Source organism: Micropterus dolomieu, linkage group LG14 (genome assembly GCF_021292245.1).
Source record: "Micropterus dolomieu isolate WLL.071019.BEF.003 ecotype Adirondacks linkage group LG14, ASM2129224v1, whole genome shotgun sequence".
Lineage (NCBI taxonomy): Eukaryota > Metazoa > Chordata > Actinopteri > Centrarchiformes > Centrarchidae > Micropterus > Micropterus dolomieu.
Window position 1 is genome coordinate 15,206,742 of NC_060163.1, and position 26,274 is coordinate 15,233,015.

At 38.8% G+C, this 26,274-nt stretch overlaps 1 protein-coding gene across 1 annotated transcript in view; it reads right to left on the minus strand.

Moving 5' to 3' along the window:
- Window positions 1-8,465: 8,465 nt before the first annotated feature.
- LOC123982786 (rho-related GTP-binding protein RhoN-like) overlaps window positions 8,466-26,274 on the minus strand; it is a 27,935-nt gene continuing 10,126 nt past the window's right edge. Inside the window, exons 3-5 of the mRNA XM_046068622.1 lie at window positions 16,263-16,372; window positions 13,077-13,211; window positions 8,466-9,545 (exon numbers count right to left, since the gene is read on the minus strand). Of these exons, the coding sequence (XP_045924578.1) occupies window positions 9,291-9,545; window positions 13,077-13,211; window positions 16,263-16,372 (500 nt within the window). The 3' untranslated portion in view covers window positions 8,466-9,290. The remainder of the gene's footprint in view (window positions 9,546-13,076; window positions 13,212-16,262; window positions 16,373-26,274) is intronic.

The following is a 26,274-nucleotide window of genomic DNA, read 5'->3' on the forward strand; positions in this document are numbered from 1 at the left end:
TAATGTTTACCAGTTATACCGTTTAGCATGTTCACCATCTTAGTTCAGCATGTTAGCGTGTTTGTTAATTAGCACTGAACACAAGGCACAGCTGAGGCTGAGGGGAATGTCATTGGTTGTGCAGGTATTTGGTCATTAACCAAAGTACTGGACAAATTAAAATGGTGACCCTATGGTGGCACTGGGAGAAAAGTTAAGGCATCACCAGTTATTCATCCTGAGTCTCTTCGTAATTGTGTGTACTAAATTTAATGGAAAACAATCCAGTAGTTGTCGAGACATGAACTTTGAGCTGCTTGTAGCAAAAGCTTAAAAGTCAGGTAATCACCACGGTCATTAGGAATTCATCCCATAGTTACAAAGAAATTTCACTTAAAAAAACAAAAATGTCAACCTAATGCTGAAGCTAGTGAAAAGCCCAAAGTACCATGAAAGTCAGTGGGCTTCATCTTCTGTGAATAATGTATGTCTGTACAAGATTTCATAGTAATCCATCCAGAGGTTGTTGAGATATTTAAATCTGGACAAAAGTGGTGGATAGACTGACTGGCATTGCCAACCCCGAAAATAACATCATAGTCACTTGATGAAGTCAGAAGATTCAAATCAGAACTAGGTGGTCTGAAAAAAAAAAATACAACACTGTCAATTTGTCAGTTTATTTATAGAATAGGAAATAACCAATTTAAACACAATTTATTGGTCACACGGTGTAGTTTCTCTTTGGAAAGACAACTCTGTATTAGAGCCTCTTCAACAGTATAACTGAGTTATGGTTGTGTGTGTAGGTCTTTATGTGAAAAGTAGGTTGCTTGTTGGATGCCGGCAGTTGTTCATTCTTAATGCTTCGGTATGGACCGGGGTATCCTGCCGTGGATGATATTTCTGTTTAAACCTTTAACTGGGGAAATTAACACAAAACAATCTGCTTGGCCATCTGGAATTTTTCAGTGTGCTTGTTTGTTTATAAAGCTGCACATCTGTGTACGTGTATGCAAACATGTACAAGCAGATTGGCATTTGTTTGAAGGCACTAATTTGCCCCCAAGCTAAATTTGGCATAAGCACAGTGATCGCTCCTGTTTTTCCACAATGACACAAAGACATGTGTTTGCTTGGGATTGTTCTGTACCTCATACAAGAGCTGAAGCAACAATCCAAAACAGTGTGATGAGAGAAACTGTGCAGAACCACTGGAAAGACCCAGCTGCGGTGTTGTCATTTCTCCTCTTATAATTTAAAATGATATGCCAATTAATTGACAGAAAACAAATGTGCAACATTTTTGATAATCAATTAATTGTGTAAGTACTTTTTAGCCTCATTAGCAGTTTTCTAGAAGGCTGGCCGACAATGGCAAATCTGCAACAATGACACAAATATTTCCATTAGGAGAAACTTGCTGCAGAAATGACGCAAATTCAAAAACACACAAAAATCCAAAACAAATACAATATCGGAAAGTGGTGCAAATAAATAAATGTGTTGCAGAAAGCCGAAACAAATACATTAGCAGCAAGCATGCTGCAAATACAGAAACAATGCAAAATCTAAAACACACAAACCGAAAAAACCACAAATGCAACAGAAAAATGTTTCATATCCAGTCAACGTAATGGAAGCCAAAGTGGAACAGCTTCATTTTAAGCCTGAGAGCGAGAGACCAGACGTGTTTCTGCGTTCCAAATCACATACGTTTTCTTTTTACTTTTAGGATGTCTATTGAATGCAATAGGCTTTACATTTAACAGTACATAAATGAAGACATACTAGTTCAACGTTACGCCTTGAACTTTGACTGTCTTGCTCATACTCATGCTGCGCAGGGGATTGTGGGTCAGAATAACAAGAACAGCAGGTTTGCATATTGCCAAATGTGATCAGATGCAGTTGGATATCCTGATATTTTTGGCATATTGCATTTGACGTGCTGTGTACTTAGACATCTTTTTCTGGCATACTAAATAGCATGGTAGTATGGGTATTGAAATGGACCTTGTTTTTATGGATCGAAAATTTGTTTTGGCTTTCTGCAGCACATTTTATTCTTTGCAGCACATTTCCGTTTTGGATTTGTTTTGGATTTTTGCATCTGTTTTTGAGTTGGCACCCTTTCTCCTAATGGAAAACGTTGTAGTGCATTTGCCCTCATCGGCCACCATCACTCTAGGGTTAGTGGTGTCAGTCAGTTGGTTGATAGGTCCAACACTTTGGTCCAGACTGAAATTATTGGATGAATTGGCATGAAATTTTCCATTTCTTTATAACCAGCTTTTTTTAAAGTGTTAATCAACAATGTTAGCATGCTAAAACAATTAAGTAAGATGACTAAGGTAAATGTTATGCCCGCTGATCATCAGTACATTAAAATTGACACTCTGAACATATTAGTATGCTCACGTTTAGCTCATAATACCGCTGTGCTTCTGACATTTTATGGGTCAAAAGATTAACTGATTTATTTATAATGGAAATAGTTATTACTTGTAGCCCTACATTCCAACTCTTGGAGTATCTTGTCTTGATTGTGATGTGTCATAAGACTTATTTTTGGAGTCATCCCAGGTCAGCATTGCACAACATGGTGGAAAATGTCAAAACGGACCCCAATACAGTCGTTATTCTAAATCCAGAATTATGTGTATTTCTTACAAGAGCAAAAAAATAGTGTTACACCTGGAAAAACTAAAAAGATAAGTTGGTGCAAACTGTACTGGACACATGTTTGGTCAGAAGTTTGCTTTTGTTCAAACCTTATGATCGGGCAAAAGACTAAAATAAACCTCTGACTCTGACATTTTTGTCCATGTAAAAGACATCCCCACTGTCATTCTTCCAAATTGGTAAACGATTTTAATTCAGCTATTTTAGATGTTCGTGTGTCAGCTCTCTGCAGTCAAGGTGCTGTGACTAATGAGTGTACTTGTCCATGATGACCCTGACTACTCTCACACTTTGCTGCTGTGATCCTCATTAGTTGCTGGCCTGAAGCCTCCCAGAGTATTTTAACAGTATTTTGGTCGCACCCCTTGGGTTACAGCCAAAGGGTGCGACCACTGTCTACAAGTATCTCTTCATCAAAGTCCTTAAAGCTGGGTCATGAACAAGGAAACAAAACCAACCAGTTTGGTTTCCTTGCTAGTAAGTCCATTCATACTGCCTCTAAAACTTTCTCCCTTGTAGAAAGAAGAGTGAATATACATGTTTGGAACAAGCTGTTTTTTAACAAGTCAGCCCTTCCAGTATGAGCTTTATTTACTCCTGGTTAAATTTGCAGGAGTTCCGCCATAGTAAAAATCCAATTTCAGAAACATCACCCTTTTTTATTTTTGTGTGTGTGCCATGTGCATGCTTGTATATGCCGCCGCATTTTTTTGTGTATGTGCTTTCCCTTGTCGTGACTCCACAAATTTGCCGCCTTCATTGTTGCGCAGAGAGAACGGAAGGAAAAGCCTTAGCCCTCATGAACGCAGGGCACATATATTTTTAATCTGCTCAATTTTACATACTGTTTAAATGGGTCCTGCATTTTTAATGACTCACTCTCACTCTCCCGCTGACACGGCAACCATTATCCTGACATTGCGATTGTTTTGCTTGTATTTGGTGGTTGATGCTTGTTGCCAGCCTTATTTAATTTAATTCCCTTTCGTTGTGATGTTAAAAGCAGGGATTTGAGAAAAACTGAACTCATAGAGCAGAGCTGTCAGCCATCCTCCACCCTCCGAGTATTAGGGTGTAGTTTTATTGCTACTGACACTGTACAAGCAGGAAGGGCATTAAAGATGCAGAAGGGTTGAGCCTCAGTGGTCACTGATCAGTGCTACTTTATGGAGGAATTAAAATGACAAATGGACCTCCTGCAAAGTGAGTTTGTATCAACATAATGGTGCATATAATAATTATAATGCTGGAAAAGCAATATATCCGGATAGATTCCTGTCTCGCTCAAAAGTGCATAAACAAACTTCCTTCCTTTATGAAACCATAATAAATTTTACATTTCACAATTACCATAATTGCATGTAAAATTTTCACATGACCGCATGTGGCTTGATTTTTTTTTACAAGTGCCGGACTCATCTTGAAAGGGACTTATAATGCAGGTCAAAAACTGGATATGAAACCTGAAAGTTGTTGTGAGAGTTGATTGTTACTTCTCTGTAGCACATTAATTCACATTCCAGGTAAATGCTCTGTGATTAGATGATTAGATTGAAAAGCAGCAAGACAGAGAACCACTTGTCTAGTTGATGGTGGTGTCGTCCTCCTACCTGAGAGCAGTGATTTAATCCCGCTGAAGCTGTAACTGCTGAAGTATCCCTGAGGACGCTACTGAAGTACTAACCTGCATCCCAACTACAAAAAGTAGAATTTGCCCCTAGGAGAATAAAACATAAATGAATTAGGTGCATTCAAGTGCTATAATTTTAGAGATGATTCTGCACATTTTATGCATGAGTTACACGTTACAGTGCATTTGTTACATGTATAGAGACTTTTGTTTTGTTTTTACTTTTGTTAGGTTTGTGGTTACATCACCTTGAAACAAAGAATCTTCAGTTCTACAGTATTCTTTAGTTACCTGATTTCTCCCCCTCGGATTTACAGTATCAACCACTTGAATTCACTCTGTGTGTTGTAATTTCTGAAAAGCCATATCTCCATTAGGGAACCTTTAGGTCTCATGTTCAGGTTCTTGTTCTTTGATTACTTTGATTTGTCAACACAACTTCCATTAGTATTGTAACATTCAGATTGAGAAATACATCTCTACTTGCTTAGCTGATATTTTCAGTCAAATGTCTGCATGCTGCCTCAAACTAAAACTCACCTAAGACAGGCAGAATCTTTAGCTATGCTGGCTCTAGAAATCATACAGATGACATAGATGATGTAGACTGACCTTTGTGTTCCCCTGACTTCTCTAGCAGCACCATGAGGTTGACATTGACAGTGTCTCAACAGCTGAGGCTAATTGGGAATTTCCTTCGTTTAGCAGGTATTTGGTTATAAACCAGCAGTTTGGAAGAGTTAAAATGTTGACACCTGATAAATGGGTTAGATTAAAAGTGAAAAGTTATTACTTAATTAATCATGTGGTGAACACAAATGTCTATCAAATTTCATGGCAATTCATCCAATAGTTGTCAAAATATTTCACTAAAATTGAAAAAACGTCAACCTCATCGTGGCACTAGAGGAAAAGTCAGGGGATTACCATAAGTCAGTAGGATTCATCCTCTGGGAACCATGAATATATAAATAAACAAATGTACAGTGAAAAAAAGAAACACTAAAAAGACACATTGTAGGAGCCTTAATGCAGTTTATCGATAAATAATTTAACTTTATGTGTAAAACAGTAATTTACATGATTCATTTATGTAGAAGGAATAATTACAGTATCTACTTTTATTGCAATACATCCATTAGTGGTTGAGATATTTCAGTTTGGACCAAGTACCAGGTCATTGTTCAGCCGATGGTCAGGGCTCTGTAATTGCTGGCTGCTTAAGTAAGTTAATCTTCACTACACCAACCTCATCATTTCATATACCTACATGCCCCTCAGTTTATTGAATTGCTGTCTCACTTTCAAGAATAAAGTGATGTCACCCATTGAAAACTTTTCAAAAACTACTTCATATCTTGTGAGCTGCAAGTTGTTCTCTCTTCCAGCTTTCTCCTACATTTGCTCTTGTATTGAATCCACTCTGCTCCTCCGCTCCACCAAGGACTCATCATCAAGGAGTTGCATTATATTCTACTCATAATAAGTACCTCTGGCTAAGACTTGCTAAATGTGGACAACACTACAGCCTATTCTTGCTTATTTAAACTGATCACTACATCTCCCATAATCTCCCATAAATTTGAAGAGGACACATACAGAAAAGTACTTTAAGAAGAAGAGGAAGAAGACACGTTCAAAAGGGGAAAAATGCCACTTTCTGTTGAGGCCTTTTTGGAAGTTTGTTTTTCTCCCCCTGGGATGTTTTAAGTCGGACCTTGAACTTTGATTTTGATTAAAGACATAACCTGAGTTGCCTGTTGATAACCTGTGGACTAAAGAATAAAAGTATTTTTGTTTTGTTTTTCAGATATATTGCATCCATCCTAGCCTGCCCTGGTGACCTCATCACATTACAATACTATACTTACTTACAATACGACACATTACCTATACACATAAAGATAACATGTAAAGCTGGAGGTCCTTTGTGGTCTTTAGCAATGGGGAAAATGGAACATATATCAGAACATTGTCCATGTAGGAGTCCAATGGTCTTTTTTTCTCTGTGTGGTCTCATATCTTACACCCTCTGGGTGTTCATTTTTCCCCATACTTACTCACTTCAGCTGCTTTTCTTGCACCGATCCCCTCGACTAAATTGGAAGCATTTGACAGTGGCTGAAAAATTGTTGCTATTAATACACTAGAAACCTTTAGCTACTCTGTGTTGTTCCGCAGTATTACTTAGCCGTTGAGTGGAATGTCACTGAGCCAGGTGAGGACACGAGGGATAAGTGTTTGCCAAATATGTTTGCTCATTTCAGTTGGAGGCCACAGAGTTCACATTCTCTGTAGCATCAACAAATATTTCTTCCACCAAAGCAGAGGCTGACCCAGTGCCTGAGGCTGAGGTCGCACCCAGCCTGCAAGCTTCTCTCCTAACTTCTCCTTCACAGGGCTGCAGCAGGTCTGTATCAGAGTTGTAAGTTGTAAGTAAGTTATGTCCGCACAGTGAGCCAGCCAACAGGCTTATTATTTCTACAGTAACAATAACAGAGAACATGACTTTGAATGTGGATAATAAACTAGTATTTCATTCACTACATTCAAAATTACACCACCCTACTGAGTCATTATCCTTGAGTCTGACCAGCGATTATTAACTGCCACTAGCACTCGTGATCAAATTACTATGCAGGCGTTGTCATATACTGTATATATGCAGGATTGTTGCGACTCCATCTGTGTGGATGTCCTCTCCCCCCTGACTAGAGGCCTGCCCTGGTCTCGCCCCGGGCATGTGGTGCGACCTTGGGCTCCCTGCATGGCAACATGGCAGTGATGCTGTGAAATGTCACTTTAGCGTGAGCTCACAGAAGCAGCAAGTTGCTGCAGGCCCTTATCCATGGTGATGGGAAGCAAATGGAGTCACAGTAAAAGGTCAGACTACAAGCCTCATGAATACAGTCTGGAACAGCTGTATTCATTTTAAATTTGGGGGGAATATATTCATATTATATATGATTTTTCAGAATGCTGAACTGTATTTCTGTCAGTGCGAAAATAATGGTAGCATGATCATTTTGATTCCAATGGGCTACTGTTGGCTGTTTTTTCAAGAGCAAAGACAAGCAGAAACTTAACCCTTCTGAAAAACCCTGTTGACAATACATTCTGTCACTATGCCAATTTAATAACGCAAATACGTGAATTTTGTAAGTTCCAATACAACATATACAATATATTACAGCTGGCTCCCTTTCAAAAACAATCGCTCAGATGATCCTCTGAACTGTGAAAGAGAATAGGTCAGGACTGATCACTCACAGAGAAAGAATACACTGCCAGCTACTGCGGTGTATTATGAGCCCATAGAGAAAGAAGACTTCTTTCCGAGGGGAAATATAGCTGTGTGTGGCATATGTGGCAATGAGACATTACATTAGATCCCCTGCAGCTTACATCCCAGGTCACTATGATGTAGTCAGTTTCTTAGGAATGGAAGAGACAGTAAGCATATATTCAATAAAATAGAAACCATTACCTGTCAAAGCATTACCTTTCATTCACACAGAGCAGTACAGTGCTTCCTCTGCATACTTGAAATCCATAACTTACATAACTTGTTGTGTTGATACATTTTTATTTCTTGATCTGTGTGACAAGCCAGTTGTCACCTTCATGTAGAGGCCAGTCAGTCCCATATTACTTTGACACACAAGGATGGCATTGTTGCTCTATGTTGGCTGGTCGGTCCATTTTTTGTCAACAATTATTAGATAGGTTGACTTTGAAACTGAGTACAGAAATTCATTGTCCCCAGAGGATGATTTGTTATAACTTCAGATATTTCATCTAGCACCAGCATCAGGTTTTAATTTGTCCAAAACTCAACCTTAGCTGTAGCACATATACTATATAACTATAAAATATGTTCTATTTCTCTGCTGTCGATTCAGTGTAGGCATTTTTTTAAAGTGAAAAGTTATATCTTACCCAACAGAAGAAGCCGTTTCAAAGAGAAATGTTCTTGTCTTCCTGAGACAAAATGTTCAGAGCTGGAAACTACTGTGTTCTCTGGTCCAATGAAGTGAGATGTAGTGAGAAATATTCTTGCTAAGACAAAAGTATAATGAATCTAAGATTCCCCATTTATACACTTGACTTTTCTTAGCACAATAATTCAGGATCAAGGCCAAATAACATTCAAATGAATAAGTTACATTAACAATGTTCCACCGCTCAGCAGAGCAAGTTTTTTTATTTCATCATCACACACGTACAACATAACAGTCACCCCTTTTAGTCCCTTCGTGACTCTCCTCCCCACTGTGGATTATTAGAACAATATTAATTTCACAACACTTCAGTATTATGTGGCGGGTGATTATTCAGTTTTCAATATTAAAAGCACTTGTGGTTTAAGAAAATTAGTGTCATCTCAGCCCACGAGTTTATTTTTTTTTTCCTGGCCAGATTTTCTTTTCAATTTGTCATGTGACGTGGAACAGAAGAGGTCATTCCCTGGCATTTACAAATGACTTGGAACTGCGTGCATCGTATTGTGCTTCATTTACTTAAACATTTAAAAGAGAGAATAGCATTTCAAAACAGTAAACGACATAATAGAGTTCAAGACCAGCACTGTTCCTGCTGCTCCCTCCAAGGTAATTTTTCAAATGATTATTTTCTCCTTTAATATCTATACTCACTTTTCTCTGTCCTTGTGTTTCATTTGCTAACCAGCCTGTTTGTGTCCCGGACCATTTTTGTCCACTTGTTCAAGTAAAAGCGTTAAAGAAAAAATAGCTACAATAGCCACAACAATGACCTCCCCGGATGAAAACATGGTCACAGAGAAAAATAACAAGGAGAGTTTAGCTAAAGATGGACAAACAGTTTCTCAAAGAACTCCACAGAATAGCATTCGTTCTTTTTCATTATTTTCATTAAATTGTCCTTTATGCAGTGCAAAGATCTGACAAGAATTCACCAATAAATTAAGTTCATGTACATCAGCACACATCGGTCAGGTTGCTGGTAGACTCTGGTCCTACATGAGCACGCAGCTTTTGGCCCGGTCCTTTCTAATGGCAGGTGGGTGCTCATGAATCTCAGTCCGGGGCGGCTGCTGGGAGACCCGCTTGAGGCCGCGACGTGAGCCAGCACGTTTGAGCTGAGGCCGATGGATGCGGGACACAGATGACAGGGTGGTGACATGGAAAACATCACGGACGCTGTTCTCTGAATACTTTGAGGTGCACTCTGCGTAGGCCACTGCACCGATCTGCTTTGCCAAATTAGTGCCCTGAAAACACAGAAAAATACAGAATGTGGGTCTGTTTCTGGTCACCTGACAAATGCAAGTCCAATATTCACTCTCCATTTAAGCTCTGTTTTTGGTCTCCACCAACTCATGAGTGAAATATCTGGCTCTTTGAACATGCTCCACTATATTCACCAGCTAGTTGCTAGCCTTGTCTGTTTGTCATGTGGTGCGGGGTAGCTGCTGCTGCTGCAAGAAAGGTTGATGAGAATACTGAGACTGAACCAAAACAGTACATTTATGGGTGGTAAAACCAAAACAATGAGCTTAACAACCTTAAAATGCTCCTCAAAGCAGAGGGGAAGTGCAGACACTAAGAGCAGCGCCTTATGTTGTGAGATCCGTTATTATAAAAAAGATTTGTGCAGCTTTAAAATTCAAACATTTATTTAGCCATATGCTTATGTTTGTAGTCCAAAAGCCGGTGACTCACCTAGAGAGCTGCTGAGAGATAGTACTTAAAGCTATGGCAATGGCACATTATGTATGTGTGTGGGAGAAACAGAAAGGCCGTGTGGTGGAAAAATGCTTTTTGCATTCTTAAATGTCCTTAAACCATGTTGAGCCTCTAATATACTGACAGATGCCTCATGTAATTCAATACAGTCTAAATTAAGCACAACATTACACTTGGTTTTTGAAAGCCATACAGTACTATGAGTGGATAAATGCAGTGGACTTTGCAACACAAGTTTATTATTATCACCATGTGTTACATGCTATTAGATTATCCTTCCAGTACCTTATCCTTTTGTGGACATCTGACCATTGGTCTTGGGCATGTAGTAAAAAATTTCCCTCTTAATAAAAGCCTACACTCTCAGAGGCATGATAGCTAGCTGGGGGCATACATAAAGCTAAGATCCTCCACAAAGCTATGAAATATTTAAGGTCTATCTGTGCAACTGTAAAACTTAAGCGTAAAAGCTCAGCTTATTCCCAGGAGTGGTTGGCACCATCTTAAATCTGGACTGGTTGAACTTGTATTGTGCATTCATTTTGCTTCCTTGTTCTCCAACAACACTGACTCTGTGCTTGGGTGTATTTTCTGATAATAAAGGGGGAACCTGGGCCTCATAACCAATCCTTCTTTACGTCTTAAAAATAGCTCTTCTACTCGGTTGCCTTCTGACTATCTCTGCTTAAAGTAGATAGGATAAGGACACGTTTTGTCAGTTTATTCATTCTTTCCTTTTGGAACGTGGATTCATCAACTTGTTTGGCAATGAAACATCTACACTGTGTGACAGCATAGGTGTTCAACCATCAGTCTTAGAGATATTCCATATTGAGGGAGTATCTAGCAGCAGGATGTTCCTCCTGTATGAAAAATATTCAAGACTTGAGCTACCAGGGAGGCTGCAATATTTTTGTAATAATGGAAATGTTCCAACACTTCAAGTCTCTATTTCGATGCCCTTAAGCCGATTACAGCAGTCGTCACACAGTTCATGTGTGGTTCATTCTGGTGAATGTACTTCCCCCTGGGGATCAAATCAAGTGGCTGAAATGTAAAGGTCCCTGTTTGTGGCTGTTTGCAGTGCAGCCCTTTGAATGGGGCCCATTAAGACAAGCTCTATGGCTCCACTTTGAAGTACAACTATTTTTAACGTTTCCTCTATATGTTCCATTTTATTTCCTATTATATTGATCTAGTCTGACCACGGTGGAGTCAATTGTTTGACCACAGAAGTACTGTGCTTACGTCTATTTTTTTCAAGATTAAGGGCTCTCTTGTAAAATACTATAAAGCCAAGAGACACACGATTTACCAAGAATCTAGGTGTGATCTTCGACAGTGCTTTTAAATTTGAAAAACAGATTAGTTCTGTTGTAAAAGCCAGTTTCTTTCAGCTGAGATTGTTGGCTAAAATCAAGCCCTACCTGCCACGCAAAGACTTTGAATCCATGTATTTATAACATCTTGACTAGACTGCTGTAATTCTTTGTATGTTGGAGTTGATCAGTCATCTCTGCATCAGTTACAGTTAGTCCAGAATGCAGCAGCTCGATTTCTAAGTGGAACTAAAAAGCGTGAGCACATTACCCCTGTTTTAGCCTCGCTCCACTGGCTTCCTGTCCGCTTTAGGATTGATTTGAAGATTTTATTGCTTGTCTTTAAAATTTTCTGAACTTTTACATGTACACACTCCAGTCAAAGCACTGAGGTCAGCCAGTCAGATGCTCCTTGATGTCCCTAGATCCAGGTTAAAAACTAAAGATGACTGAGCCTTTTCAGTAGCTGCTCCTAATCTTTGGAATACTTTACCTGTTGAATATAAGAAGAATAAGAATAAGAATTGCCCGGACTGCTGACACTTTCAGATCCTTGCTAAAGACCCATGTCTATTTATTGACCTTCAAACATAATGTGTATATTTGTTGTATATTGTGAACCAGGAAAGCAATTTGGTCAACTAGGGTTGTTTTTATAACACTATATAAATAAACTTGAACTTGAACGATTCAGTCTCAGATGCACCGAAAGTGTTTTTCACTGTTGATTGTTCATACAGGCAAAAACAGGTAATTATTTAAAGTCAATTTTCAATGCAGCTAAATATGACAAATATAAGTCATGCTTTTGGTGCCTTTGGGATGATTACTTTTAGTGTTCTTCAGTTAGGACTGCACTAGAAAGTATACATCCAGCCAAACAAGGTAAAAAGGGGACTCACAGTGAGGATTTCAATCAGAGCGGATGGGACAGAAAGAAAGAGTTTCAACTGCTGTTACAGTCTCAGGAAAACATTTGGTGTGATCAAAGGTTTCTGTTAATTTGGAGATAAATCACTTTATGCAGAAAAAACAATCTCAGATCTTGATGGACCAATTTTGAGGCCATTACTGACAGGAAAATGAGGGTGGTTACCTCTGCTTTGTCGGGGGTATGAGAAAATATTAATATGTTGACAAAAGGCTGCCAAGAAGTGGGAATTCAAATTTACATGAAAATAAGCTATTAAAATTCATGCATGCCACTGTTCATCGCTCCAAGACACAAACAAAACAATTGTATTATCGCACATCCTGCTGTTTGTCTCCTTCTTTGTTCAGTCCCATCTCTTTTATACTCCTTGTGTTTCCATATTTGTGGAAGTTATGATCTGAAGCAAATGTCATCTTCCGAATTCATTTTCAGAACTTTTGTTTGTGTGCACAAGGGAACAAAGTAATAGGTGTCATTTCTCTCGGATGATACAGTTAAATTTGTACGTAAATCAATAAATAAAAATTGCTGCAGCAGAAAATTGCAATGGACCATACATTTAAAACCATATGTCATGCATGTTCCAAATATTATAATGTTAAATAAATCAAATAAATGAATGCTCAATTATTCACATATGCAAAATTACTGTGGCGTAGTTCTGCTATGGTAGCAGGAACAGCAGTTGATGTCAAGCTAGGTTTGACAGTGTTGATGCTTGCAGATACTGGCTGGGCTTTTCATGGAAAAGAACACAACCAAGTAATTTACAAGATGAGTGGCATATTCTCTGCACTCCTCACCTGTTCGTGGGTGACGGGAATGAGTCTGTGTTTGGAAAGCTCTCTCATGACGTTGAGGTCCGTCCTCATGTCCAACTTGCAGCCGACCAGCACCACTTTGGCATTGGGGCAGAACTCCTGCGTCTCTCCCTGCCACTGTGTATCAACAGACAAACACAGGAGTGCACAGGGCCATTACAAATCAAAACTGAAGATACTTAACGATGTGGTCAAAAGTATGTGGACACCAGAAAATTACCATCATATGTTGCTGTTGAGCATCTCATTTCAAAACCAGGGGAATTAAACTGCTGCTTTAAAAGCTTCCACCCTTCATTGTATGTTGTAGCATTAAGATTTGCCTTAAGTGCAAACCCTGGAAAAACCCAGTTATGTGGGGTATGTAGGGGTGTGAAAAAGTTTTTGGCCATATAGTGTAGCTTTCAAAGTCTATATTTATTTAACTTTGCATATGAAATCTCTTTAACCTGGAAACAGTTTATTTCTAATTTCAATCAGGTCACAATTTATGATTAGGGTATCTGAACACTACCTGAAAATCTTGTTTTTGCTACACTTCTGTAGCAGTGATGTACAGGTGTACTCCAGGACCACTGTGACATCACTGGTGGGTGTGGTTATAGGTGCAACAGAGACATGCAACAGTTCTGTGTGGTCAGAGGTGAATGCCCATCCAAAATGGGCATTTGACAAAACTATATTCAGACATAAAACCTGGCCAGGACAGATGAGAAACAAATACCAAAACAATATAGAAGCTTTGTTAGCTAAAGCACAAGCTCACAACAGCACGATGCTCATGGTCATGAATGCTGGAAGACAGACAGAGAGACAGAGGCAGACAATACTCATTACAGACCACTGACATGACTCAAACTATTAAATTCTTTCTCTCTATCGTTCTCTTTCTGTCTGCAACTCTAGTCATTATCTCCTCACACCATGGCACAGGCAACCACTTTGCACAGTTGCTCCATTTGTTCTCCCTTACAAAGAGATCTTTTCTCCTGGATGCCTGTGTCGCTGCTGTTACGGGCTCCAGTGTGTTGTGCTGTTGTGCAGAGTGAGCTGTTGCCTTTCAATAGGCCCCTCCACTGAACAGTGTGCAACTGGTGAATAGCAGCAATTTAGATGAGTCACAAAGGGCCCATGGGAAGAGCAGCTTATTGTTTGTGTTAATGTTAAGAATTGGTGAGAGTTTTGTCCCAGATAAAGAGTAGAATGCGGGCTGTCAGGTGGCTGTTGGATAACTTCAGCTGACAATTCAGTTTGAAAATATATGTGCAAACCAGGTAACTGCACTAAAAAAATCACATTTCAAAGCCACCAGGAAATGCTGTAGCTATGTTTGAATACACTGATGTCTTGTCCTCAGTTATATTTCTGGAAATTTAGATGGGTTTAATGACCTGAGTCGGAGTTTACATTATATGGTTACACACATATTATACATGTTGGGTTTTTAAGGCTGATCCTTATATTTGTAGCCATGCTAGCATGAATTTGGTATACACATTCGTGGTTCCCAGACAGTGAATCATAATGACGTTGGTGGTTCTCTGACTTTTTAGAGGTTGACATTTATGGTTTTAAGTGAAATGCCTATTGAATAGGATTGCCATGAAATTTGGTACAGACATTCATGTTCCACTCAGGATTAATTGTAATAACTTTGGTAAACCCTTAACTTTATCTAGCACCACCATCAGGTAAAATTACCTTTTATTCAATACTTTGGTTTCTGACTAATTAGTCATTTTGAGCATGATAGCATGCTGACATTAGCGTTGCGCCCACGTACAGTCTCACAGAGCTGCTAGCATGGCTGTAGACTTTTGGTCTGGTTTAGACTTCTTAAAATGTGATTGTTTTTAGGAAAAATATAATTGAAATTATGGATTTAGTGATCTTCACCACAATTACATATTATACATGGCAGTGTGGAGGAGGATTTGAAATATGTGGACCATAAAGCAGCAGATGGAGGAATGCTGGCAGGTTGCTGGTCAGAAAGCTGAAAAGGTGAGAACTTTTGGGTTTATGCGTTAAAAAAGGTGATAGCTGGATAGAGACTGGGATAACATCTTTTGGTGGATAATGCTAGATGAGAGAGATATACAGACAATCTAACATTGGAGATTTGAATGAGCACTTGAAGAGAAATTGGACTGAAGAGAACAAAACATACAAAAAGGAAATAGGGAAGTAATGAAGGGTCAAGGGGTCTTTCTGTGACTAAGCAATGCTGAGAAAGAATTGTCCCTCTAAAAGGAAAATTGGAGGGCACAAGAATTGGTTAGGCGGAAGGCTGTCAGAAATGGCAGAAGAAAGAGGGTTATGTACTGCAAGGGCACTATTTGAGAATAGAAGCTTGCAGATGAAAAATAAGCTAAAAACACATGCCAAAATAAATGCAACGAAGACATGATGGCACATTGCCATACTTATGCACTTAAAGTAGATGGGATAAGGATAAGTTCCTTTGTTTTGTCTTTTTTTTAATACAGTCAGGTTTTGTCTCTAAACTTTGAATAGAGTGACCCCTCAACATGTCACTTTGGCATCCCGCGCATGCATTGTGAGATCACTTCATTCACCACTATTACTCAGGAACGTCTACTAGGTCATCTAATAAGGTCAAAGTTCAAGTTAGTTCTCAAGTGGACCCACTGAAGGTGTGAGAATTTGTCCACCATAAAAGATGTGTTTTCTCTTGTATTGATGATGTCATTGATGAGTGACGGCACCAACTGCAGGAATGTCTGTGGGCTGAAAGATCAAACGCTCCAACGCAACTCAATATTTTAAATGCTCCTAGTTTGCAAAGAAATCTTTGGTTTGTGTGCATGCAGATTAAATTACTCAACACTATCAACATTTCTCTCTTTAGTTTTTAGGAGCTATAGAGCCAGATATTTCCCTCAGGAGACCAGAAACTGAACTTCAAATGAATGTAAATATTGCTCCATCAACTTAAAGATGAAGATCGATCTATAACTCTCTCAGTGTGCTCATGGCATGTGAGTATTGTATTAAGAAAGACCAAAAATATCAGCTATCCCTCAAAGCTGCTCTGTTTTCTGCTGTCCTGAAAAGAGACTAAATGTTCCTCTAAAACAGCCTCAGCTATGTTAGGAAAAAACTATTAAACAGATACATTCACACTTCTTTTAATGTGACACTGACCTTTTTCAGCACGCTGTCCAGTGTTTCAGGACGGCTAATGTCAAAGCAGATGAGTACTGCGTCAGAGTCAGGATAAGCCAACGGCCGCACATTGTCGTAGTAGGCTGAACCTGTGGGCGAAAAATAAACACAGTCATGACAAATGTTTCCAGGTAGATTATATGCTATTTAGTTTTAACTTTAACTTTTTTTTTATCACAAAGTGAGCCATTACAGAGCACCTTCAGCAGTAATAACTATGATTAAATGTAATTACCATGAACTAAGCCACTCTGCAGATGACAATGAGTGGGTGTGATTCATTGCTTTCGAAGTGAACAGAAGGGCCTCGTTCACAACCCCTGGTCTGTGCGTCTGACAATCTTGAATAAGCCAATAGACAGACGTGTGACAATGATATAATGAATGGCTCACACAAAACGTCACCTGGTATTTCAGAGTGGCATGTTTTTTTGCCAGGGGCCCAGCCTGAATTGAGCATTGTGACCTGGGTAAGGGGACACATTCCTATCCAGAGGGGATAACATTCCCTCTCCATTTCCCTCATTGTCTCCAACACTACGTGCTTTTGTCACCACACACAGGGCTTTGGCAACTTCACAAAAATGTGTTGGACAGAAAATTCCCATATAACCCGACTGAATCTGAGTCGCTGCCACACACATAGCACAAACACAAAAACACACTTCATAATGATTACGTGTCTCATAGGTTTTTTCATATCAGCCCAACGTTTAATTTGAAAAATACTGAAGGAGACTCTTATTTCACAGGGTTTTATCCTGTGTAGCTGGATTAATTGTTCATTTAACTGGTATATGTCAAATATATGTTAACCCCCCCCATCAAAATACCTCTCAGAACAGGTATGTGTTCAAATTTCAGTTGGCAAAAACGTTTATTTCATTTGCAATCATGTGTAGAGGATATATAAGTTTATTAATTTCACTTATGAGAAAGGTGAACAGTTCCAAATGACTGTGGATTTTGCAGACATGCTTGCTGCATGCTTGCATTTGACTTTTTCTTACTACCTTATTTTTGTATTTTTGAGCATGTTTTATCACACGTTTAACTGTGTGACTATTTACTTTCTGCTTGATGGCACAACTTTACAAAAGAGTCCAAGTTGTAAACAAATCCCCATTTAAACTTTATTATTTATATAAAATGGTTTGGAGGTTAAAATAAAGATGAACACACCAAATATATCCAGCACAATTGTCCATGGCATTGCAAATACAGCATTCAACAATATACTGTTTGAGGTACTAATTCTTACACTGTTTTCACTTTCAAATGAGTGATTTGCAAGAAAATAACCTGTTCAAATTGGGGATTTGTTAACTTTAATTTGTTAATTTGTATGCATGAATGTATGAAATGACTTGTTCTTATGTCATTTATTTGTAGCTTTGGCAATATTGTTGTTATACATTCATCCCAATAAAGCTGAACAGCCTGTCTCGTGTTGTCTCCACATTTCGTAAGTTTCGTACTTAAATTAGAAAGTAAAAATGTTATCATATAAAACTCGTTTTTAATTTTGATTACACAACATCAACATACCTGGAAGGAAATATACAGGTACAGTACGTTTGCCCAAAAAAGCACTCATATTTTACCCTAATTTATGTCATGCTGTCCTAATCTGGCCTAATTTATGTCATGCTGTCCTAATCTGGCCTCCAAGCAAAACACGTGTTAGCGCACGTGTGTTTCTGTCAAGAATTTGAACACATACCTGTTCTGACAGAAAAATGTCAAAATAAAGGCCACAACCATTTTTCCCCTCTCTCTCCGACTAATTCCTGCTCCTGGGTTTCACACATGCTGCAGTCCATTCTTACACACTATCTCACTTTCCCTTTTGTGTTTCAGCATTTTCTAGGTCCAGTTGAAGTCACAGAATATGAGGATGATTAATTCAATAAAAGGCGAAGGGGGCGGGGGAGAGTGGAAGTGTATCAGACAGTCGCCACGAACCACCCGTAGGTCTCCACAGCTTCCACACACACCCACAGGCATTAGTGAACTGACAGCTGTAGCTCAGCTTCACACTGTCAGCTCCACCGCTGCATCAGATGGCATGCTGTGATCAGCCATAGTGTTAAAAAGTCTTTTGTCTCCTCTACGAGTCTAGAAAGCAGCCATTTTCCAACATTTCTTTTTGAATGTTAATGATAGTGTTTTTTCATTAGTTTAAGATGATGCCAGACATACAGGTCAAACAGACAAGAAAAAAATACCATAATGTCAAAATTAGTTAGGGCTCCTACAGTAAAAGCTCATTAAGTCTGTGTTTCTGCCTTCGTGTAAAACAATAACAGATCTTCCTCAGCCCACCTGAAGCCATGCAAACTGTATTTATGAAATACTGCTGGCCTAATCTGGGCAATAGAGTGGGACGCTGTAAAAGAAGTCATTTGCAGAGCTGCATAGTCAGCACTTTTGCAAGTACACCAGGCCTATGTAGGCTACAGCTATGCAGAGTAATGTCTTTTGGTCAGCTACTATCATTAGAACTCATGCAGACTATGGTAAAATAATTTAACAAATGATGTATTTGCCCACACACCTAAAGTTATTACACATACAGAGGCAACCAACATAAGATACAAGTTAGTTGTTTCCAATTTCCACATTTAAACATATGACTGATTGGCTCTTATGGCTGTGCACCAGCATGTCTCTAATTGGCTGAATGTCAAAGACAAGGACAGGACAACTAATAAATCAGAATATCAGAAAACAACAGCTTATTGCAGATATGTCAGTATCTGAATATATGTCGGCTGATTAGTAAGAAGAAATTGATCCAGAAATGCCAGAGAAATGTTTAATATAATTTAGAAACAGTGTTGCTATGACATAGTTTTTGCTTGAGATAGCATTTATTTGAAACTGTGTCAGATCTTGATCATCAATTCTTCTTACCATTATGTGTATATAATATATCATCATCGGTTTAGGCGAAAGGGCTGGTTATAATAACAATTTAAAGGTGCCCTGGGGAGTTTCAACAAACATGCTTCATTTACATTTACATTTACCTATTTGGCAGACGCTTTTATCCAAAGCGACTTACATTTGAGGAACAATATACAAGCATTAATAAATGCTGACTGTATTTCCTTCCTCATAAAACACTTTCAGAGCTTCATTGGAAACCAGCAGTCTTTACATCTATGTTAACTAGCTAGCATTCGTCTTCTTCGTTTGCCTTTACCAGGACATTGCTGTATTTCCTGGCACATTACCAACAAAAATGTAAAGTTGTGGAATAGTTCAAAAACTGCATGCTTACACACATGCATGTGTTTCCCCGTGGGGACCAAGCGCTTTGACCATGTTTAGTAAGTAAAGGTAACTATCAAAACCTACAACAGATAAATGTCTTCATAAACACTACCCTTGTTTAGTTTTACATAACATAAACTAATGATACTTCATTTTACAGGCAGAGGAAAAAAATTAATTCAACCACACATTCAGATTATGCACAAAAAAACAAAGCTTTTGTTCAGAAGAAAATAAGAAACAATGACCAAACTAAACACCAGGCTTACGCCGACTCATGGTTTACCGTGCTGAGGGATTATTAAACAGCTATGCTGTCTACAGAGACATTAACTGATCAGATCCTCGACAGAGGCTCCTGGGTACAGACACACGTATTCGAGTCGAACATGGACTTTTACGCTGCGCAAATCCCTTGGTAAAGGCAAACGAAGTGGATGACTGCCACAACAAAAAAACAAAATGGTGACCCACACTTAAAAACATTGCTCCACAGCCCTAGTGGTCAAAAACTGCACAGGGCTTCTTTAAAGTGATTAATGTATTATTCTCAAGCAAGGAAACAAGGAAGAAATATAATTACTCACAGTGGTGAAATTCCAGCTCAAGCACTTTTTATATATTTTGTTGAGAGAAAAAGTTTAAAGTTCAATGAGGATAAAACATTTTCAGTGTTGTCAGAAAAAACCTCAGATCCAGGCAATTAAGTTTTTCCCAATCTTTCCCCAAGGCATAAAAGGGTGAAAAAACAGCACAGCAGAATGCTGAACATTAACAATATGAAACATCCATTACGCTTTAATGTAATCTGAAAAAAAAAAAAACATTTTACACAACCTTATTCTACTCTTCTACAATTTCTCAAGCAGAAATAATGGAGGTGGAAATCTATTCTTCTTTATAAAAGTTAGGACACATAACAGAGTTATACAACATTACTGGTAAATTAGATCACATATGGTTTGATTTACAAGAACTGTCCAGGGTGCTGATCAGGTGGCGCACTCTGCAACTGTCACTGCATCAAAGAAATGCAATCTCCTGCAGGCAGGTAACCAGGGATCCGACTAATCAACAGAAACATCTCCCACTGTTAGTGCAGCTGTGTGGTACGCGCTCCTCAGTTTGCTTCCGCTTAGGACTGACCGTACATTACGACAACATGAGCTGTTTATTTAGCCGCCTGTCTATCTAGTTTAGCTGATTGCTTTTCTCTGGCGTGTTCAGTTTGTTGGTACTCCTTCTGCATTAATATAGTTGTTTGTTGTTCTGCCAAGTCCTCCTCTATTCAGTCTACCTACCCCTGCCAGAATAAACAAGCATCAAGACTCCCCTGAGATTCAAGTCCCTCTGCACTCAAACCCTTATCCTCCTCTCATCAGTGCTTCCAAATACAAACGACTTCCAAAGCCAGCTTTGAATAAAATACTTTAAATTAAGCTGTCAAAGGCTCTTGGTTTGTGTCATCAACCACCCCGACAACATCCAGGAGGTTGTACAGATAATACAAATGTTTCTAAAAGGAATAGTTATGTAATAGTACATCTTGGGAAATACCTTTATTTGCTTTCTTTCCTCAAGTTAGATGCAAAGATCGATACCACTCTCATATCTGCGGTTAAAGCAACTATAATCAATATTTTCATATTACAAATGGATCACATGTCTACTTGTAAGTGAAAGAGGTTGTTCATAGTGATGAACCCACAGAGAATTATCACCCAACTCTGCAGTTTTCCTCAGCTCTGCAGAGTGTTTCAGCCGCAGTATATCAGTATTATGTTTACAGCTTCTTTTTGCTGCCCCCAAGTGGCCCAAAAGTCAGGGGAAACAGCTAGCCTGGCTCGAAGGAAAAAATCTGTCCACCTCTGAAGCTCAGTATTAACACATTTTACAGTGAATGATAGCTGTCGCTTTTGCTTTACTACTTGTGTCGGATTTAACAAGATAAGCACTTGCCTGTGTCACCAAGTGCTTGCTCATGGTGGGAATTGTTAAGTGTCTGTAAATAATATCACAGAGTACGCTCTATATGAAAAGAGCTATGAGATAACTGTTGTGAATTGGTGCTATATAAATTGAATTGAATAAAATGTGTAATTAATAAACTTTAGAATTACTTGTACTGTATTGTATATGCATATTTTTGAACTTCAGAGAGAGCCAGTCTAGCTGTTTACCCCCATTTCCAGTATTAAACTAAGCTAATCACATCCTTGCTCTTGCTCCATACCTAATACACAGACAGACTAGAACAGACAGAATTATTCCTTTAATGCTCCAGCTGATTTCATTAAAGGTCTATCTTGATGCCACTAAGGTTACAGCATCATTTCATATCTTATTCATATATTATATCTTATTATTAGATATGTTTTATATATTAAGTACTTCAAATGTAGGAAATCAAGAAATCATTCTTGCTGATAATTTAATTCAGGTGGATTTGTCCTTATAAAACTGGTATTAACATAATCTTGGGAAATGGTAGTGCTTACTTGACTCTCTTGACACACACACACACACACACACACACACACACACAGACTGCAAGCCTCGAGGTTTCATGATGTCAACTAATCTATGTTCAGCACTCGAGCAGCAGCTAATGTGTATTGATCTGTGTGCTTTTTTGATCCTCTCTGGGACCTGTAGTATGATGCCCTCAAGGGAAGATTTCTGCTGCTGTAGAAGCAGCACAAAGAAACTTCAGCCCATCTGTCTCTGTCAAGAACAAACTCAAAAAGACACTCAGCCACTAGAGTCCTGAATGTATTTAGCTTTCTCAAATGACAATTTGAGTCTTATTTAAAGCATTTTAGAACTCATTTACTTCAGTTTTTGAAATATTTACAGGGAAAAAAACAACAGGTCCTCATATCTAAACGTTAGACTCCCAAAACGACACATATGACCACTGACTTAATACACTGCGCAGACTACATGCGCTTATGTGTAGGAATATGGAAGAACTACGGTTGAGAAAATGCAGTTGCAAATCCGCTTTGCTGCTGACCCTGTTCCTAGCAGTACATTTCTTAGCTTCTGTGCTGGTACCAAATGTGTGTTAGTTGTGTGGCTGTTGCACAACCTTTGCCTTTGAAACAGTGATGCACAACAGTCGGGGAAACAGCAATACCATGCTGAGACTCGGCATGGAGTTGTCATGCTTTTGATGCTTCCAAAAAGCAGTGATTCCTTTTTTTCTCTTGTCTGTCTGGTTGCTCACAACAGCACACTGGTAAGCATGCACAGTCCATACCCATTGCACTGTGCTGCTTTTGACGGATACATCTTTTAGATTTAGTGGCTGATTAAAGAGGTTTGTCCTCCCTAAAAGACTCATGTAATGTTGAGCTGCATTAGAGGAGTGGCCAGGTTAGTATATCCTGTCCCTGTAACATATGATCCCTTGAATGAGATCCTTTAAATTAGCTTCATGCACTTAAAAACACAAGTGGGCTTGAGTGCAGCACACACCATGTTACAAAGTGTTACGTTCCCACTGAACACATCATTTGAGAAGCTGAACTGACTGGATGATAAATCCAAATTTATCACACTGTGAATCTCTAAAGGCGTTCAGTGAAAACAGACAGCTCAAATTGGCCAGAATTTGTGACTGGTTAAACTATAATTAACAGACTTACATGTATTGATGTATTGAAAAATACATTTATCATTATAAATTGTGAAGTGACTATATGTATGTACATGACTATATGTATGAATGAATGAATAATCATGCATATGACTATGCCCAGCCTCCATGGGTCTACAAGACAACAGAAATGAATACAAGCCAGAATCAAAATACAGCCCATACATTGTCAAACGTGTTATAAAGATTCCAAAAATAATAACAAAACTTTTAAATCACAACCAAATATTTTACTGTATATTTATAATAATGGAGAAATATGAATGAATACAATTGTCCAACTTGCCTTCCTTTTGAAACCAAGTTATCAAACTTACATCAAAACCAAACAACTTTTATTTTCTGTACACTAGAATCATCCGAGGAAGTACAATACAAAAGAAAATAATTATCCAGCACTAAGTGGATGCAGGCGAGGACTCATTCTACACTCGAGACACAAGAAACCAGAACAGATTCACATCATTTTCATACTCATCAAACCTTTCAGTGAACCTCATGGCTTGTGTGGAAGCGTCTGCATTTGTTATGTTTCTCCACTCATATATTCAGATTCTTTCTTTCATTTGTCCCCCGTCTATATATTCCAGACTGTACTGCAAGTTCAGCTTAGAGGAAAAAAAGCTTTTTATGAAATAAAGTTTCTTGATGAGCGACCTTTAATGAGCCCCACTGGGCAGGTTTCTTAATTACAAAATGAACAGAGGCATATTATCTATTCTATGTTAAATATGTAAATCTTGCCAGTGATTTTTTTAATACTCCGGAGATATCTTCTTTTTCCTCATTTTGTCTGAACTCATTATTAAACATCCACTGTTGTATTTTCGGAAACGTCTTTGGTTAGTCAAGCTCAGAGCTGTAAAGTGTCTGATAAGACTGCATGTCGTATCTTTCAGTATTCATGGTTCTGCATGATTCAGAATGAACACAAACACACCTTGAGATGTTTGCACAGAAAATCTGTATTAATCCTCTCTTATGACATTTTTGTCTGCCAAATTCCATCACGGCACACTAAAGTTCATTAATTTAAAAAAAATCCTGTTCGTCCCAGTCATGCCCTTCTGAAGAAATAGCGCCTTTTCTGGTATTTCCTCCAGGTCTAAGTCTCTGAAATACATCCGGAGAGGAAAATTTTATCCTGTTGATTAATGTATTTTTCTTACACCACCTGAACACATAAGTAATGCCACCCGCAGAGATGAAGCCTTACTGCTATATACATGCTGTGTAAAATGTGGGGATAACACAACTGTCTGGTACATAACAGAAGAGGAATCAGTCTGTACGTTCAGATGATTATCATAGAGTAATAGAGTCCACTCAGGAGACACACACACACAAACACACACACACTCAGCAGATAATCACTCAGTGTATATGCATAAACACTTTGAGGCACCGTGCAGAGCAGACACTGTGCTGCTGGGTCTCTCTCTGTACAGGTTTAACGCCTGATCTATTTTTGTTTGCCATGTGATTAAAACAAGCCACTGATTGAGCATGAGAGATTGAGAGATCAGATAATATACTGGATTTCTAATAATTGTTGATGAAAATTTTTTAATACAATTGGGGGACTGTTTGTTGTTTATTTGAGGTAATCAATAAGTGTCTTGTTGTTTCTTCTCAGGAGTGGAACTAAAACGTTAAAGTCAAAGGAGCACTCTACCAACTGTACGCATGAAGGTCAGTTTACTAATTATGTAGGATACTTACTCAACCTGTGAAAGCAGTTGTGTGATGTCTTCTGGGGCTTTAAAGGAGCTTAGTCAAGCCTGAAATACCACCACCAAATAAACAATTAATGTATTTAAGGTTATGCCAGCTCAGGGAGACATTGGCTTCAACCAGACCAGAAAGGTACGACAAAATATGCTACTCAATTGATCCAGTGTTTGTTTAGCTTGACCCTTAGGGACTAAAGCAAGTGTTTAACTTTCCGCACCTGCAAGTACGCCACGAACCGCTGGGGTCTGCGTGACAAAAAAGACATCATCAGAAGTTGTACGCGTAGGCTCTGTGCGGACACCCGTGCCCCCCCCCCCAAGCTACCAGGGCACCAACTGATCGGCTGCGCATGTGTGGAACGAGTCCGCCAAGCTGACTTCAGAAAGTAGTATAAATAGAAGTAGTCCGCATCCATGGTTTCCGCAGCTGTCTGTGTACTCGTCCGCTCCAAAGAATATTCAAGGCTTAAGTCTGAAAATCTTGAGCTCCTCTGATTTGATTTTATCTTGATTTCTTCTTTTGGTCTCTTGTGAGCCCCCAAACGTTGTGGAAATGCAATCCTAAATCATTGGACTACAGGAAAATGACATAATGATCATACATTCTGCATCTGTTAAGTGCAAAATGTCATTCTTCACCTTGAAAATAATAATAGTAATAATAACTTAAGGGCCTGAAGGAGTCGGTAAAGAGGTATGCTTTGAGATGCTTTTTGAAATAGCTCAAATAACTCTTCACTCGAGGTAACAGGTGGTCGTATATGAAGACTGTGAGATGTGGTTTAACGCTCTGGGGAAAACTAGTTATTGCACCTTGAGTTAGGAGTCTCTTTGTTACATTTGTGCATCTCATCGTGGAATTAGTATATTTCCCGATGCAGAATTGAACAAATAAATGGATTACAACAAACTGTTGTCTTTTGGTATTTATTAAAGAGGTATTATGCTTTTTGGCTTTTTCCCTCTCCTTTATTGAGTTATATCTCTTTTTTGTGCATGTAACAGGTTTGCAAAGTGAAAAAGCCCAAAGTCCAGCCCAAAGGGAGTCTGATTGAACTTTATTGTGAAATTAAACAGTGTCTCTTCTATGTTAAGATACATGCCACTGGAGTACACTGCACTTGTTTTCATGCATACTCCTCTGCTTGAATACCAAACAACAGTCTGAAAAGCAGCGTGGAGGAATGAGCGAGACTGGTGCTGCCAATCGCATCAAGAGTCAAAGAGACTTTACACAATTTGCTTGTCAACAATGTAACAACAGATTTAGATTTTCCATACCCCCCCCCCCCCCCCCCCCCCCCCCCCCCCCCCCCCC